Source organism: Eleginops maclovinus, chromosome 19 (assembly GCF_036324505.1).
Source record: "Eleginops maclovinus isolate JMC-PN-2008 ecotype Puerto Natales chromosome 19, JC_Emac_rtc_rv5, whole genome shotgun sequence".
Classification (NCBI taxonomy): Eukaryota; Metazoa; Chordata; class Actinopteri; order Perciformes; family Eleginopidae; genus Eleginops; species Eleginops maclovinus.
The window spans coordinates 20,936,875-20,950,832 of NC_086367.1; the positions used below are offsets into that span (position 1 = coordinate 20,936,875).

The 13,958-nt window shown below is 41.3% G+C and overlaps 2 protein-coding genes across 15 annotated transcripts in view; one reads left to right on the forward strand and one right to left on the reverse strand.

Moving 5' to 3' along the window:
• Positions 1-9,425, forward strand: part of mark3a (MAP/microtubule affinity-regulating kinase 3a) — a 48,078-nt gene extending 38,653 nt beyond the window's left edge. For 3 of the 14 annotated variants that reach the window (XM_063908086.1, XM_063908089.1, XM_063908088.1), the window contains exons 15-18: positions 97-369; positions 1,823-1,849; positions 7,338-7,382; positions 8,566-9,425. In XM_063908086.1, the coding sequence (XP_063764156.1) occupies positions 97-369; positions 1,823-1,849; positions 7,338-7,382; positions 8,566-8,911 (691 nt within the window). In that variant the 3' untranslated portion in view covers positions 8,912-9,425. Of the gene's footprint in view, positions 1-96; positions 370-1,822; positions 1,850-5,115; positions 5,162-7,337; positions 7,383-8,565 lie in introns of those variants that run through there. The other 11 variants (XM_063908091.1, XM_063908093.1, XM_063908098.1 and 8 more) reach the window with 6 other exon arrangements.
• Positions 9,426-10,353: 928 nt separating this feature from the next.
• ckba (creatine kinase, brain a) lies at positions 10,354-13,724 on the reverse strand. Its single transcript, XM_063908800.1, has 8 exons — positions 13,509-13,724; positions 12,906-13,107; positions 12,037-12,191; positions 11,827-11,959; positions 11,376-11,547; positions 11,150-11,273; positions 10,847-11,036; positions 10,354-10,701 (listed from the first exon to the last, which is right to left on the reverse strand). The coding sequence occupies exons 2-8, from the start codon at positions 13,096-13,098 to the stop codon at positions 10,523-10,525; spliced, it is 1,146 nt and encodes a 381-aa protein (XP_063764870.1). The 5' UTR covers positions 13,099-13,107; positions 13,509-13,724; the 3' UTR covers positions 10,354-10,522.
• Positions 13,725-13,958: the final 234 nt, after the last annotated feature.

Below are 13,958 nucleotides of genomic sequence, written 5' to 3' on the forward strand. Positions count from 1 at the left end.
CCAGCGATACAGCGAGGGAGCCCGCCTGCAGTGAACAGCTTTCTTACTGCAACTCTCACCCTAACTCTCCCCCTCTCCTTCCTCCCTCCCCCTCAGCAGTGTTGCAGCCTCCCCCGGCGGCCAGAGGAACCCGGTGGCGTCGATCAACAGCATCGCCAACGCCACCACCCCCGACCGCCTGCGTTTCCCGCGAGGAACGGCCAGCCGGAGCACCTTCCACGGCGGCCAGCTGAGAGACCGCCGCACGGCCACCTACAACGGCCCCCCCGCCTCACCCACTCTCTCCCACGACGCCACCCCGCTCTCCCAGACCCGCAGCCGTGGAACCAGCAACCTGTTCTCCAAACTCACCTCCAAACTCACCCGCAGGTAAGCCAGAAACAAAACACACCTCATGACACGCTAGCGCCAAAGGGTTGGGGTTTAGCTCTTTCTGTTTGCTTTGAAATCTAAAACCATCAATTAAAGACAACATTTAACTACTTTAAACCCGGAAATAGAAAGCAGACAGACTCCAGCCCTCTGCCTACTCTCCTGTGACTGTCTTTTCAAATTAAAAGCCAATCGACACAGTGCCTTGTAGCGTTAGGATGATTGATGACATGCTTTGGGATCCCTTCACTGTCCTGTACGATGTGATTTATTCTCAAATCTATATTGTTTATCCGTCGCTGCCTGGACGCCTGCCACAGAGACATGAAAGCACTCTGAACGAGCCTCAATTTGACCTGTTTTTTTATAACAAATGCGTGGTATTTTTAATAGTAACGGCTATAATTCTAGAAAGGTTTGCTGATTCATTTTCTTGCATAAAAGTCATGAAGAGATTTTCTCATGCCCTGAATATTCTTAAAAATAGCTCCTTGAGTTGGTGTTTTTCGGTCTAAATCTGGATTTTATTCACACCATTGTTTCACAAGTAGACAGGAGCTTGTGGAAGGAACTTTTAATGAATAAATAAATAAATGATTCAGCCATAAATGAAATAAACATGCATCTTAAATGTGAATATTGACTGCTTTTCTTATGCTTTATTAAGCTGAATATCTGGAGGTGTGGGAGCGTTGGGTTGCACAAAACATTTAAGACTTTGTGCTTCAGTCAGCGGTGGAAAATAACTACGTACATTTACTCTGCTTGAGTATTTTCAATTTGTGCTACCTTACACTTCTACTCTCCTACATCTCAGAGAGAATCTTAAAGATTCTCCTCTACATTCTTTAACGGCTTGAGTAGCGTTAATTAAATGTTATTATAGACTAAACTACTCTGCAGCACATAAAGTTATTAAATTAAAGAAATGAACACAATCATGCATAAAACGCGGGTCATTCTGCATCACTTGTTATTAAATAAGTGAATAAGTGGAGGGACATTTTTTTAAACACATCTCTGACATTTTAAGACAATTAACAGATTGATTTAAAGATAGAAAGAGAGAATCTATAGTAAAAATAGTAGTTAAAAGCAGCCCAACTGAATACTTCTTCTCCTATTGGCTGTAGGTTATTTTAATTTAATTTTCTGGCGTGTTCAATCCCCAAAAATAACTTGGAAAGAAGGGAATAATCAGCAAACGATGACGATGATAATCAATCACCGCCCTAAAGGCTCTTAAAGTGGCAGCCAGGGCAGCGACTCCTGCAATGACTGAACAAAAATGAGGAATTGAAATCATTTGATAATCAATTAGTTAAAGATACCACTGTTGATGATTCCAATCACCCCATTTTTGTTCCCTCACTCAGATCCTCATCCCCTCTCCCTCCTCTCACTCCTCCTTTCACCATTTTCACTGTTTCTTTGTCTGATTCTGTTGTAGAAACATGTCATTCAGATTTACCAAAAGGTAGGACTCTTGTACTGCCTTTTCTTTCCGCTCTATGCCAAAAAAAACTAATAACAAAATCACTGGAAAACTGTGAATCTCTGCAGACGTGTGAGGCTGCTGGCACTGAACTAACACACCGCTTGGCAGGGGAAAAAAACCCTCTCTCTGGGTACATTTACATGCACACATTTTAAAGTCAGCTCATGTTTCCAGTCATATAACTATAGGTGTGTCAACATCTTTTGTGATACTTTGGGTAATGTGCTTATTCGCTTCCTTGCAGTGAAAATATTTATGGACTTTCATTCATGGTAAATATAAAGGGATGTACGTTAGCTTAGCTTAGCTTAGCAAAAAGACTGGAAGTAAAGGGATTCTGCTAGCATTGGCTCTGTCCAAAGCTAACAAAATGAAACACCCTAAAGCTTACTTATTTACTGTCTTACATACACTAAGTTGATTTATGACGAGTGGTATTCTTATCTTACCTCAGAAAAGATATTCAATAAGGGTATTTCCCAAAACAATTCCTGCTTCATTCCTTATAATTAAGATCCAGCAAAGATATGTGTGTGTGTGTGTGTGTGTGTGTGTGTGTGTGTGTGTGTGTGTGTGTGTGTGTGTGTGTGTGTGTGTGTGTGTGTGTGTGTGTGTGTGTGTGTGTGTGTGTGTGTGTGTGTGTGTGTGTGTGTGTGTGTGTGTGTGTGTGTGTGTGTGTGTGTGTGTGTGTGTGTGTGTGTGTGTGTGTGTGTGTGTGTGTGTGTGTGTGTGTGTGTGCTGCTGTGGTTGGTCTCTGATTGCTAAACCACACTCCTTTTACCAATCAGTCCATTTTACCCACAGCAACAGCAAAGCAGCAGCTTGCCACTAATCGATTGCTGATGCATGCTTGGGGGGGGGGGGGGCTTCCGTGGACTCGTGGTTTGTTTTCTCACCACATTGATTGTTGTTATCGACCTAACTCTCTCTCTGCTGATGAAACTGCACCTTTTAGACGACGCCTTGAACACCGCTGCATTTATTCACCTTACAACGAATGTGTGTTTTTTGTGTGTCCACCTCTCACTGGTCCAGATGTGATTTTGTCAGGTGGATTTTTTTCCAGATCCATCGTCATAAAGAGCCTTTAATTTTCAGTTCTTCTTCTTCTAAATACCACATGTGTGTTGATTATCGTGTTAGTGCATGACTTTGGTTGATACAACCAAAGGAAGATATCATTTTTCACTTTTGTTTTTGGGGAACATTTGGTGTTCCTGACGTACTATAGGAACCATTTTAAAGTCGAAAACCAGTGTGAGCGTCAGGGCGGGCATCAGGGCGGTGTCAGAGGTAGTTTCCTCCTATACAATCCATTAATCTGTTTATGTAAGCTGATGTACTCGACAACATCCATCCATCTGTTTCAATAGGGCCTTCAGCTCTGTTTGATAACAGAAAAACCAAACGTAAAATATAATTATCGGCTTAGAAAATAGTTTTTGAACTTCATTTATTTGGTAGAAATGCATTCTTTGTCATTTTAAGTTGATACAAGGCTTAAGCACTTGATAGTTTTTCTGAAAGATGTTTAAAAATAGTAGGATGAATATCTTTTACACGTTGAGTGGCTTATTTGTTTTATACAACAGACCAAAACCCGAATTAATCAATATTCCCATTAAATCTTCATACTCTTCAACCCACTCATGATTAGAAGTGCCTTTATTGAGGAATCCAGACCATGGAATACTCAAAACCTTCATTTTAAAGGTTTATCACATCAATGCTTGTTGTTTCCCGAGTCAGTTTCTCTTCGTTATCTCCACTAACGTCAGGACACTTGAAATAAAACCTAACAAGCCAAATACGTTTGAAACATTATAGTATTTTAAAGCTTTTTCAGTGAATAGATATCAGATCCATCCTCTGCTATAGTCGTCTTTATGAAACGTCAGTATGAGCTGTGGCCTCTGGGGGGCAGTAGAGGGTTTTTGGCCCTCTCAGGCCGCCGTCTGAAGGTTCATGGCGCCCTCTGGTGGCTGATTGGTGAACTGTCTTATTCCTCCAGCATCGTCTTCATCATCACCATCCTCCCATCTCACTCTTTTCACTCCTATCACCTTTTTTATGTTTTTTTTGTGTTTGTCTTCATTGTGTGTTGGGACAAAATCTATTGAAGTGTTTTCAGATCAGCCAAATATGTGACCGGATGCCTCAAGAGATCCTTTTGTTTATTCAAAAATTCAAATGGAGTTCAGAAATACGTTTATTAACTTTCCTTTTCTCTTCTCTCTATCTTCAAGTATCTCAACTTTACTTCAAACCTATATTTCTATTTACTGTGGACTGATCTCTGCTCCTGGTTAACGCTGCAACTATCTCGTATGTTTTAGGTATTCATTGTTTTGGTGATTAATCATTTGTCTTGTTTTTAGTTCCAGTTCATAGAAATATAAAAGAGCTAAAAGATCAAATGAACTGAAAATAAAGGAAATAATCGTTAAATAAGAAACATATCTTTGGTTTATAGTATTTATGAATTAGAGAAGGGACGATTTAAGGTTAAATGAAAATGAAAAACATTCATTCTACACTATATGTTGTATATGTAACAAAGGAATCAACTAATAACTAAATGATCAGCGGATGAGATGTTCAGATTACTTTGAACTCCAGCAAATTAAAGAAAAACACCTATTGTATTTACATATTGCTTTTTGCTTCTAATATTCAACTCATATTCAATTAGTATTTAAAGCATTTATTTGCAGGCTATTTTAATTCTACATCAATCCATTTTCTTTACTTATTAATCCAGTTATATTTTTGACTCATCTGATAACATTTTACTTCATTTTGTCGCCTTACATTTAAACATGTTGGGACTTTAGCCGGCGAGTTTTATCATTTTCCTCAGGGCATTGCTAGGTTCTTTCACCTCTCTCTTCCTCCTCCTCCTCCTCCTCCTCCTCTCCCTCACAGTGTGTGTGTTTCTTGTCCTCCTAACCTTCCTTGTCCTTTAACCTTTGACCTCTTGCTGCTCTTCCTCTCAGGGTCAGTATTGACCCGGCCAAACGGCAGGCGGCCAAATCAGGGCCGGCCGTCCCCTCCGCCCCGGGAGGAAAACCCCTTAGTAAGTCTCTGCCCTGCAGCCTGTCCTTCCTGCCTTCTCATCCTCCTCCATCTTTTTTTGCGCCCATGTCCACCTCCATTTTAATATTCTTTCCCTCTCTCTCTTTTTTTTATTGTCATGTGTCCATTGAGGAATTTTATTTTTTCAGATTCCCATTTTTTCTTTTCAGATTCAGGAGCGGAAGATATAGAGAGTTGTAGGAAGATGAAGATCTAGAGTAAGGGGCTGTTTTTCAATCCCTCAATCTCTCGAGTCTTGACTTATGTGGAGGATTTCCTCACCCTCTCACCCCCCCTCCCCCTCTCTGTCCCTCGGTCGCTCTGAGCGATGCAGGACTTCTTCTGTGGGTCCTCGTCTGTCCGTTTGTCTCCTCGTTGTCTCTCGAGCTGTCGGGGAGTCTGGAGTCACTTCCTCCTCCTCTTCCTCTTCCTCTTCCTCCTCCCCGTCCTGTTCTGAGTTTTTCTCTGTTCTCCAGACTGCAATGCATGCTGGGAGCCTGTTGACCCTGTCCTGTGAGAGGAGCTTTTTTAATCTAATCTTTGGTGATTTCACTCAGACTGCGGATGTCCTGTTCCTGTTCACAAACTAAGGACAGAGGGTTTTATATGTTGTACAGATTAAAGTCCGCTGAGGGACATTTGTTTCTGTGATAGTCGGCTATATGAATAGAATATGATTTGATACAGGGCTGGGTAAAGTACAGACAATCTAAAGTACATGTTTTTAAAGAAAAACCTCCATCAGGAATGTGACGATATGGTAGGGTTGATTATCGGTGCTTTCAGAAATGACTTAATGACATTTCTGAAAGGTTATTATGAGTTTTGTGGTTTTAATAAGTGGGTAAAATAAAAAGGAATAGAGTATCTAGAACCCTGTGTCCTGTAAATCAGCCTTTAAAACCAGGAAAAGACATTCGTTTCACTTGTGCCCAAATGAATGTGAAAGCTTGACACGCATCTTTTTAAGACAAAGATATACAAAATGATGAGACGGTGTTTTCCTTTTTTAAGGTGCTAAAATTGGCAGGAAATGGCCCCTCAAATCTGGAGATTTCCCACCTTTCTCTGTTTTATGTCCTTTAAAGAGGTCTTTTAGTTTTGGACCGACAAAAGAAGATTTAAAGACAGGAATTGGACTTTTAGAAACTGGACATGTGTGCACTACTTTCTGACATGCTGTTGACCAAATGATGAATCTATTCATTTAGAAAAATCATTGGCAGATGATCCATATTGATAATATTGGTTAGTTGCAGCCGGGCAGATTAGGATATTAGATTTGGAAAAGGTAAAATAATGACGTTAAATGAAATCATGACGATCTAGTGCGGAGTTGCTGATTGTTGTCGGGGAACATTTTGTTTTTAGATCTGCGAGTTTCTCCCTGTAGCATCTTTCTTCTGCATCAACCTAGAAAAGATGCAAACTGTGTCCTAGTTTTCTCGTGGACTCAGCTTTTCCTGAGTATAGTATAGCCTTCAGATCAAGATGTATTCTTTACAAGGAACCAGAGAACAAAGACAGAAACTATCAAACAAGATCCCGTCTTCATCAAAGTTAGATGACCCACTTTCAATAATAACAACATGCTGTTCATTATTTTTTTTAAAGCAGCAGGGTTTATAATTCAATATCATTCTACTTCCAGAAGAACAGGATTTGATCAAATGATGTCGATTTAATTTAGACTAATTTAATTAGATGGAATTAAAGGAATCATTTCAGGTAAATATTGACTTTTTATTGAGTCGTTTTTTTATGTTATTTTGCTTTTCAATAAGGGGCCATAAAAATATCAAATCTGTGAAAATGATCAAATATTAACTTAATAAAATCAATATGAAAAATGCAAAACAATATTCTAAGTATTTGTTTATGCATCTCTGCGTTTTTAGTGGGATAAAGTCTTTATTCTTTTACAGAAAAGGGAATAAAGATCTGGCTTCAGAGCCGTTTGCTGCCGCAGTATAGATTGTAAATATGATCTTCAGGAGGAGGTCCAGAAGTATAACAATAGAAACATCCCTGAGAAGTCACTGCACCGTCACTTCCTTAAATATTTGATTTAAACCCACCTGAATGTCACCTGTTTGCTGAACTCAATGTATTTTTCTGTTTTGGCCGCAAAAGTCGATCATTTCTGTGTTCAAATTATGATTTGTTGTGTCTTTTGTTATGGTTTGAAATCACCGTCCGTCATGCTTCTGCACTGGAAGTGAAAACATGTGTGTGTGTTATTTTTCCGGCGTGGCTCCTGTTGTGTCACTCCTTCTTATATGAACGTCACATATTCTCTTTTTTTTGGGTTGGTATTAATATTCTTGTCGTGCAAAATCCACATCTTTTTTCTTCTTTTTTCCTCCCTGTCCGATCTGCTCGTGCTCCTCAGAGTCTCAACCGAGTTTGAGAGAAACGGGAGACTTGAGGGCTCAAGGTGAGGAAACATTTACGTTTAGTCTCTCTGCTTTAAACTCCAGCTGGAACCCTGTCTGCTTTGTCTGAAAACCTGTGTGTTGCATTCTGATTGTTGTGTTTGCATGGTTCTGTGCTTGTGTGTTTCTTTGTTAGCATGGCATTTGTGTGTTCTTGTTTACCTGAGAAATGCTTCAAGTTCCTCCCCTTCCAAAATGAATATGTTTTAAATACACAGCATGCGTGTGTCGAGCTGCGGTTTACAAACATATTTTGGGAAATGTTTTGCTTTCATGCTGGGAGTAAGATGAGAAGATAAGCCAATATAATTTCACACACTAGATATAGTAAATGTTTAGCTTCCTTTCTGTTCACTTTAGGAGGAGACATGCTAGCAGTTTCCCTCTGTTTCCATTCTTTGTGCTAAGCTAACTGACTGCTAGCTGCTTTAGCTTCATTTTTATTGCGGGGACCGGAGAGCTGGATCAATGTTCTCATCTTACTCTTGGCGAGAAAGTGAATTCCCTCAAATGATCAAACTGTTCCTCAACATGTTGACTAGCTGCTCTGACTGATGATTACTGTATGAGGATAAAATGTGTTTTGACTTATTAGGTCCATTGTAGGTTAAAAACTATACACATTAACAGAGCCAGACGAGGGGGTTATATTCTGGGAAGTAACATTTCCAAGGTAAAAGTTGTACATTAAACTCTGACGTATTCAAACCATAAAAACATTTGAATATCCTGGGATTTCTAAGACAGTCATTTGCAATATAAAAGTGGTAAATTTACAAGTAAAAACATAAGAATTCTGAGTTTAAATCATGCAATTGCAAAGAAAACCTCTGAAATTCCCTTAGATTAAAGTAAAAGGTTTACAGGAAGAAACTGAGTCACATCGTTTCAAGATTAGAGAATATTCCAACAAGAATTCCATGTATTTGTAAGGTTTCTCTTGTATATGTACCCACTTAAATCTTTTTCTGCCAATTTCTGAATTTAATCTCCGAATATCGTTTTTTTTCCTCTCGTTTTTAGTCATACAAATACAGTTTGTTTTTATATATCCAGCTCTGTTCCCTAATCATACCTCACTCCCCTGGCTCTGTAGTTTATCTATTTTAACTTACAATCACCTTAATAAACCGTCCCGGGAATCAACCTGCAACACTAAATCACCCTTTTGCTTTCTCCCGACAGTCGCCATGTACCTGGGGATCAGAAAGGGGAAAATAAAGACAGTAAACCCCGCTCCCTCAGATTCACTTGGAGTATGAGGACCACCAGCTCCATGGAGCCTTGTGATATCATGCGGGAGATTCGCAAGGTGCTCGACGCCAACAACTGCGACTTCGAACAGCAAGAGAGTTTCCTGCTTCTCTGCGTGCACGGGGACGGGCACGCAGAAAACCTGGTGCAGTGGGAGATGGAGGTGTGCAAGCTGCCGCGACTCTCGCTCAACGGCGTGCGCTTCAAACGGATATCCGGATCATCCATCGCTTTCAAAAACATTGCTTCCAAAGTGTCCAACGAGTTAAAGCTATGAACAAAAGGGTTTAAAAAAAGTATACATATATATATCTAGAAGTATTTAAGCTGTACAATCATCCAAGTAGCAGTTTCCAAATGTCTCCTTTTTTTAAAAACAAAATACAGAGTATGTATTGAATATTATAATGTATAGATTAAGGCTTTTGGCAATAATCACTGATACTAATATCTCAGTCTGTTCTGGCCACACCGGGTCGACATTAACGAGTTGAATATGATTTGTCATGCTGTGAATGTGGACAAAAAAAGAAAACATTTCTAGTCTTTATTTATTTCATCTTTTTTGTTTTTTTTCCTGGATAAAAATAAGAAAAAAATTACGTAGCGTTGTTTTTTTTTGTTTTCAGTGTAAATAATGTATCTTTTCTTTCAAGACGGCTTCACTGCAATACTCATTTTGTTTTTCTTTTGTATTTCGTTTAAAAAGTAGAGATGGGGTAAGTCCGTGTAAATGCTCACATGGTTTAAGGGTCACTCATGTCTCAATTAAAAGTGTCTGTCAACTTGAACGTCTCGCTGATCATTTGTATCCCGACACCATGGAAATATAAAAACGTGTTTCCTGCATCTCTGCTGCTTCTGTGTGGAGCTTCTTTTCAGATTTCAAGTTATTTAAAAAAGGAAAAAATAGGTTTGCTGGTTTTTGTGCATTAGAGGAAAAACAGTCAGAAATAATCTGTTAATATGGTTACTGTAAGACACTTTGAATACTTACCTAACACTAGTTTACTTATAATTAAATCTACTATTTTGCTTATATGGGGTCTTTTGCGATCAATTGGGTGAAAAAAAAACAGGTTTTGACATTGAGACACCTAAAAATGTAATGTAATTTAAACCGTTAGGACTACAAATCCCTAACGCAACCCTCCACTCATACTTTATGTATAATTGTGCTTAAAGTTGGGAAATCTTAACATTTAAAAACCTTCCTGTGTTAAATGAATCTTTTAGAGCCTGTGTCCACATAGCACCCTTCTGGCTCATTCTCTCATGAGCTGGAGAAACACTGGAGCCTACATTTCCCATAATGCAACTCATTAGCACCTTTAGCCTCCTGAACAGGCTGAAATGGTGCCGTTATCATGATTTCTTAAAAAGGTCTTTGAAGCTGCATTACAGCAGGATGTACAACTGTACCAAATAAGGCTTTGATGCTGCATGCCAAATCTCAGGTCAAGATGTGATGCAGTCATGGACTGATGATACCGTTGGTCCAGCTCAGGGTAGTTTTTATTAAATGTTAATCTGCCAACATTAGGCTGGTGCTGAGTTCCCATCCGGGTCCAGCTGAAGCTATTATACTTGGGAAAAAAATGGCAGCTAAAGTTTAAAGCGAAGTAGTGAACACTTTGCTATATCTGAAGCACGTCTCATGAAACTGAACATTTATAGGTTTCGGATAAACAAGAAATCTCAGTGCAGGAATCACAACAATTTGAACCAGAACATTTGTTTTATTTCATTGCCATCCTCACAGGTGCCGTTTCATCTTAAATACACAAACAAATCCAAACTGTGATACAGAATGCATTCAGGGACAGAGTCAATCATTCAGGAGGGTGTGGGGGAGGGGGGTGTGAGGTTTATGGGCGCCAGGAAGTTTTTACTTCTGGGCGGGAATGAGGTCATCGATGGACTGGCCCTTCTCCAGCCTCTTCTCCATCTCCACCAGCAGCTTGACTCCATCCACCACCATCTGCACCAGCTCCACCTCAGAGAAGCCCAGCCTGTCAGCATTGGAGATATCGAACACTCCGCCCACAGCGGCTGTGTCCACGCCACCTGGGGCCGACAAGACAGAATACATGTTATTACCTGAACCACATACAGACCACATTTTAGCAGGAGACTCATTTCTAACCGTTTGAAAATGTGCATGTTGACTTGAGAAAGATTACGGTCTAAAAAATATGAAAGTTGTACAAACCGGTTCCACGCTTCTGGAGCCTCAGCTTTTTGAGAACATCCTCAAACTTGGCATTTTTGCTCATGTTGGGCAGCTTCACGTGCACACCAGCACGCAGACCGGTGCCCAAGTTGGATGGGCAGGTGAGGACGTAGCCCAGATGCTCGTTCCACATGAAGGCATGGTTCCTCTCCTTGAACAGGGTCTCAATCTGAACACAAGAACCAGGATGATTAGGTCTTTGTAAAGATCAGGACTGTATCAAATGCAGACTCGCACAAAACAGATTTCCACTACAGATAAACTAACGCAGTTCCTGCTAACCTTGGTTAGTCCGGTGCAGAAGCGATTGAACACTTCCTTCATGTTACCACCTTTCTGCATGGAGATCACACGCAGATGGTCCTCCTCATTCACCCACACAAGGAATGTCTTGTTGTCGTTGTGCCTGAGAAGACAACATTTACATTCTTTAGTGTTGGTCTTAAGTCAGATTTCACCAACTAAAACACAAGGTCGTGAAACAATAAAGAACATTTATCGGTCTCACCAGATGCCCCTGGCGTCGGGCCAGTCACGGCCCATTCCGGAGGCCAGCAGCAGAGGAGACACTGGCTTGTCAAACAGGAAGTGGTCGTCGATGAGCTGCTGCTGCTCAGCATCTGTCATGTTCTTCAGGGCGTAGTACGTCCCCTTCAGGTCTCCACTCAGGGAGTCCAGAGCTGCAGAGGGGGAGATGGACGAACATTAAATGGTGCGCATAAATTCAGTTTACCTTTGGAGCAGTTCTGTAATCTGCTATTCCTCCTGCTACCACTAGAGGGAACCCCCTGCTGCACAAATGAGGACTAGCAGCATCATCTGACTTCAGTGAGCATCACGGGTTTAGGCCTCAACCCTCTATTCTAATGCAGCTTACGCAACCACGTCTCCATCTGTCAATGACTCAGGAGAATTGTTCCTGCACAATCAATAAAATAAATGTTTGAGTGTCCCCTTACCTTCGATGGAGAGCTGCTCCACAGCACGCCTCTCTCCTCTGCTGCAGTGAGGTGGCAGGCAGAAGCCGCGGACGCTGCGGCCTGTTCGCACGCGAGAGCTCAGGACGTAGTCGGGGTCAAGGTCGTCACCACCCTGAGGAGGACACACACATTAGCTTCCCTGCACAGTGCTGCAGTCGGCCATGTTGCCTGAGCAGAGGGCTGCGGTACCTTCAGGTGCTCTGAGACGAGGTCAGTCTTGTGCTTGTCTGAGGGTTTGTATCCTCCATGTCTGTCCTCGATGACGGGGTCCAGCAGCTCCTTGAAGACCTCATATGTCTCCTCGTCTCCGGCGACGCAGCCCACAGTCATGATGAAGGGGTGGCCTGCACACAAGGTGAAAAGGTCACAAAGTAGACAGGACAGGAGGACAGACTGACCAACATCCTCACTAACTCAATGTGCTCTCTGGATGTGACTGCGTTACTGTACCAGGATTATCAACCCCTGTCTGAATGACACCATCTATGGTGAAGCCGTTGGGTGTAGCCCGCTCTCTCAGCTCCTTGTATATGTCCAGCGTTAAGACCTTGGCCATGTGGTTGTTGTGCTTACTGAGGTCTGGAAACTCATCCTCGGCTGAAAGCCTCTTCAGCGTCAGCTTGGCCATATTGTCACAACTAAACACAAAACACATTCTACAAGGTGAGCAGAGTCACCTGCTACACTGACCAGGGTCATCTGAATACTCAGAAAAACACTTCAAATGATAAATGAAATACACACTGCAAACTGTAGGTGACATAAGACAGTTAAAGCAGCAGTGGATTATCAGTGCCCTGCATACATTATGTAACCCTGCTAATCTTTAACATTTGCCATTTGCTGCGTAGTGTGATCATAGTGGCCCATTTAGAAGATGATGACAAGGTTTCTGACTATTTCAGCTCTCCATATGTTTCTAAATGTTGGTCACAGTTTATCCCCTTGACAAGGTCACAGTGCATAAAGGCGTAAGCACAGAGCCGCTGCGCCATTAAACGCGGTCGCTGAGGCGGAACAGATGGCTGTTCTTGCCGAAAAGCCTCTTTTGTTTTTACCTGGGTTATCAATCCCAGTCTGAATGATATCATCCAGAGTAAATCCGCTGGGTGTCTCTTTGGTCCTCAGATTCTCGTACATCGCAGGAGTGAGGATCTTGGCCATATGATTGTTGTGTTTGCTGAGGTCCGGATACTCCTGATCCGATGCATATTTCAGCTTCATCTTGTTGTGCGTGTTACCGAAAGGCATGGTTGCTCCCTGGGCGGAGGATGGAGGGAAAAGATGATGAAAATCGAAATGAAACGGAATGCAGAGCGTGCACAGTGCGACAGTTTATGCGGAGATTACCATTCATATTACATTTTAGCTCAAATGACGATGAAATATCCTACAGTGAACACGGTGTCCTGAATGCGTTTTAGCAGGTGCAGAAATGTGCATCACACAAATCCTATGAAACGTATTTTGCATCGTAGAATTTAATATTATTGTATTAAATTGAGTCTAACAGATGAAAATAATCCTTGTGGTAAAAATACGACACATTCATTAGGCCGGGATAAGCTCTCTCCACCGCCCAGATATCAATTAATCGGTTAAAATCTCAAATAATCGGCCTGTATGACGGCATTTCTCGTTTGTTTTAATGAATTGCCTACCTGCTGTCGAATTTGAGGACTAGAACTACTACCAGTTGAGACAAAGATCCCTATTGTTCCGAACGAGAAGCTCACGAACCAACAGCAGCGTCCCAGCAGATCTCCGCTCAGAACGATGATTTCAGATCCTCATTTATAGGACACCGTCTCTCCTCCCATTGGTCGGTATTTGTAGTCCATTCATTTAATTGGACGCGCTCTGTGTGAAGTAGGAAATCCTTCTACATGCACAGATTACACACATAATTTATTCTTTTGTGCCATAAAGTGTAATTTGCAAATGAATCGTTGTGACCCAGCGTTTTACATTTCTGTAAAAAGGAATCACCTGTTATTTCAACATGCTTCGGAAGTAAGTGGAGCTGAAGGAAATCTTCCTTCGAGAGACGCCATGTTTATTTATCTAGATCTATCTGACAGCTATAGTTATTGGTTACATTTTGCAAAAAA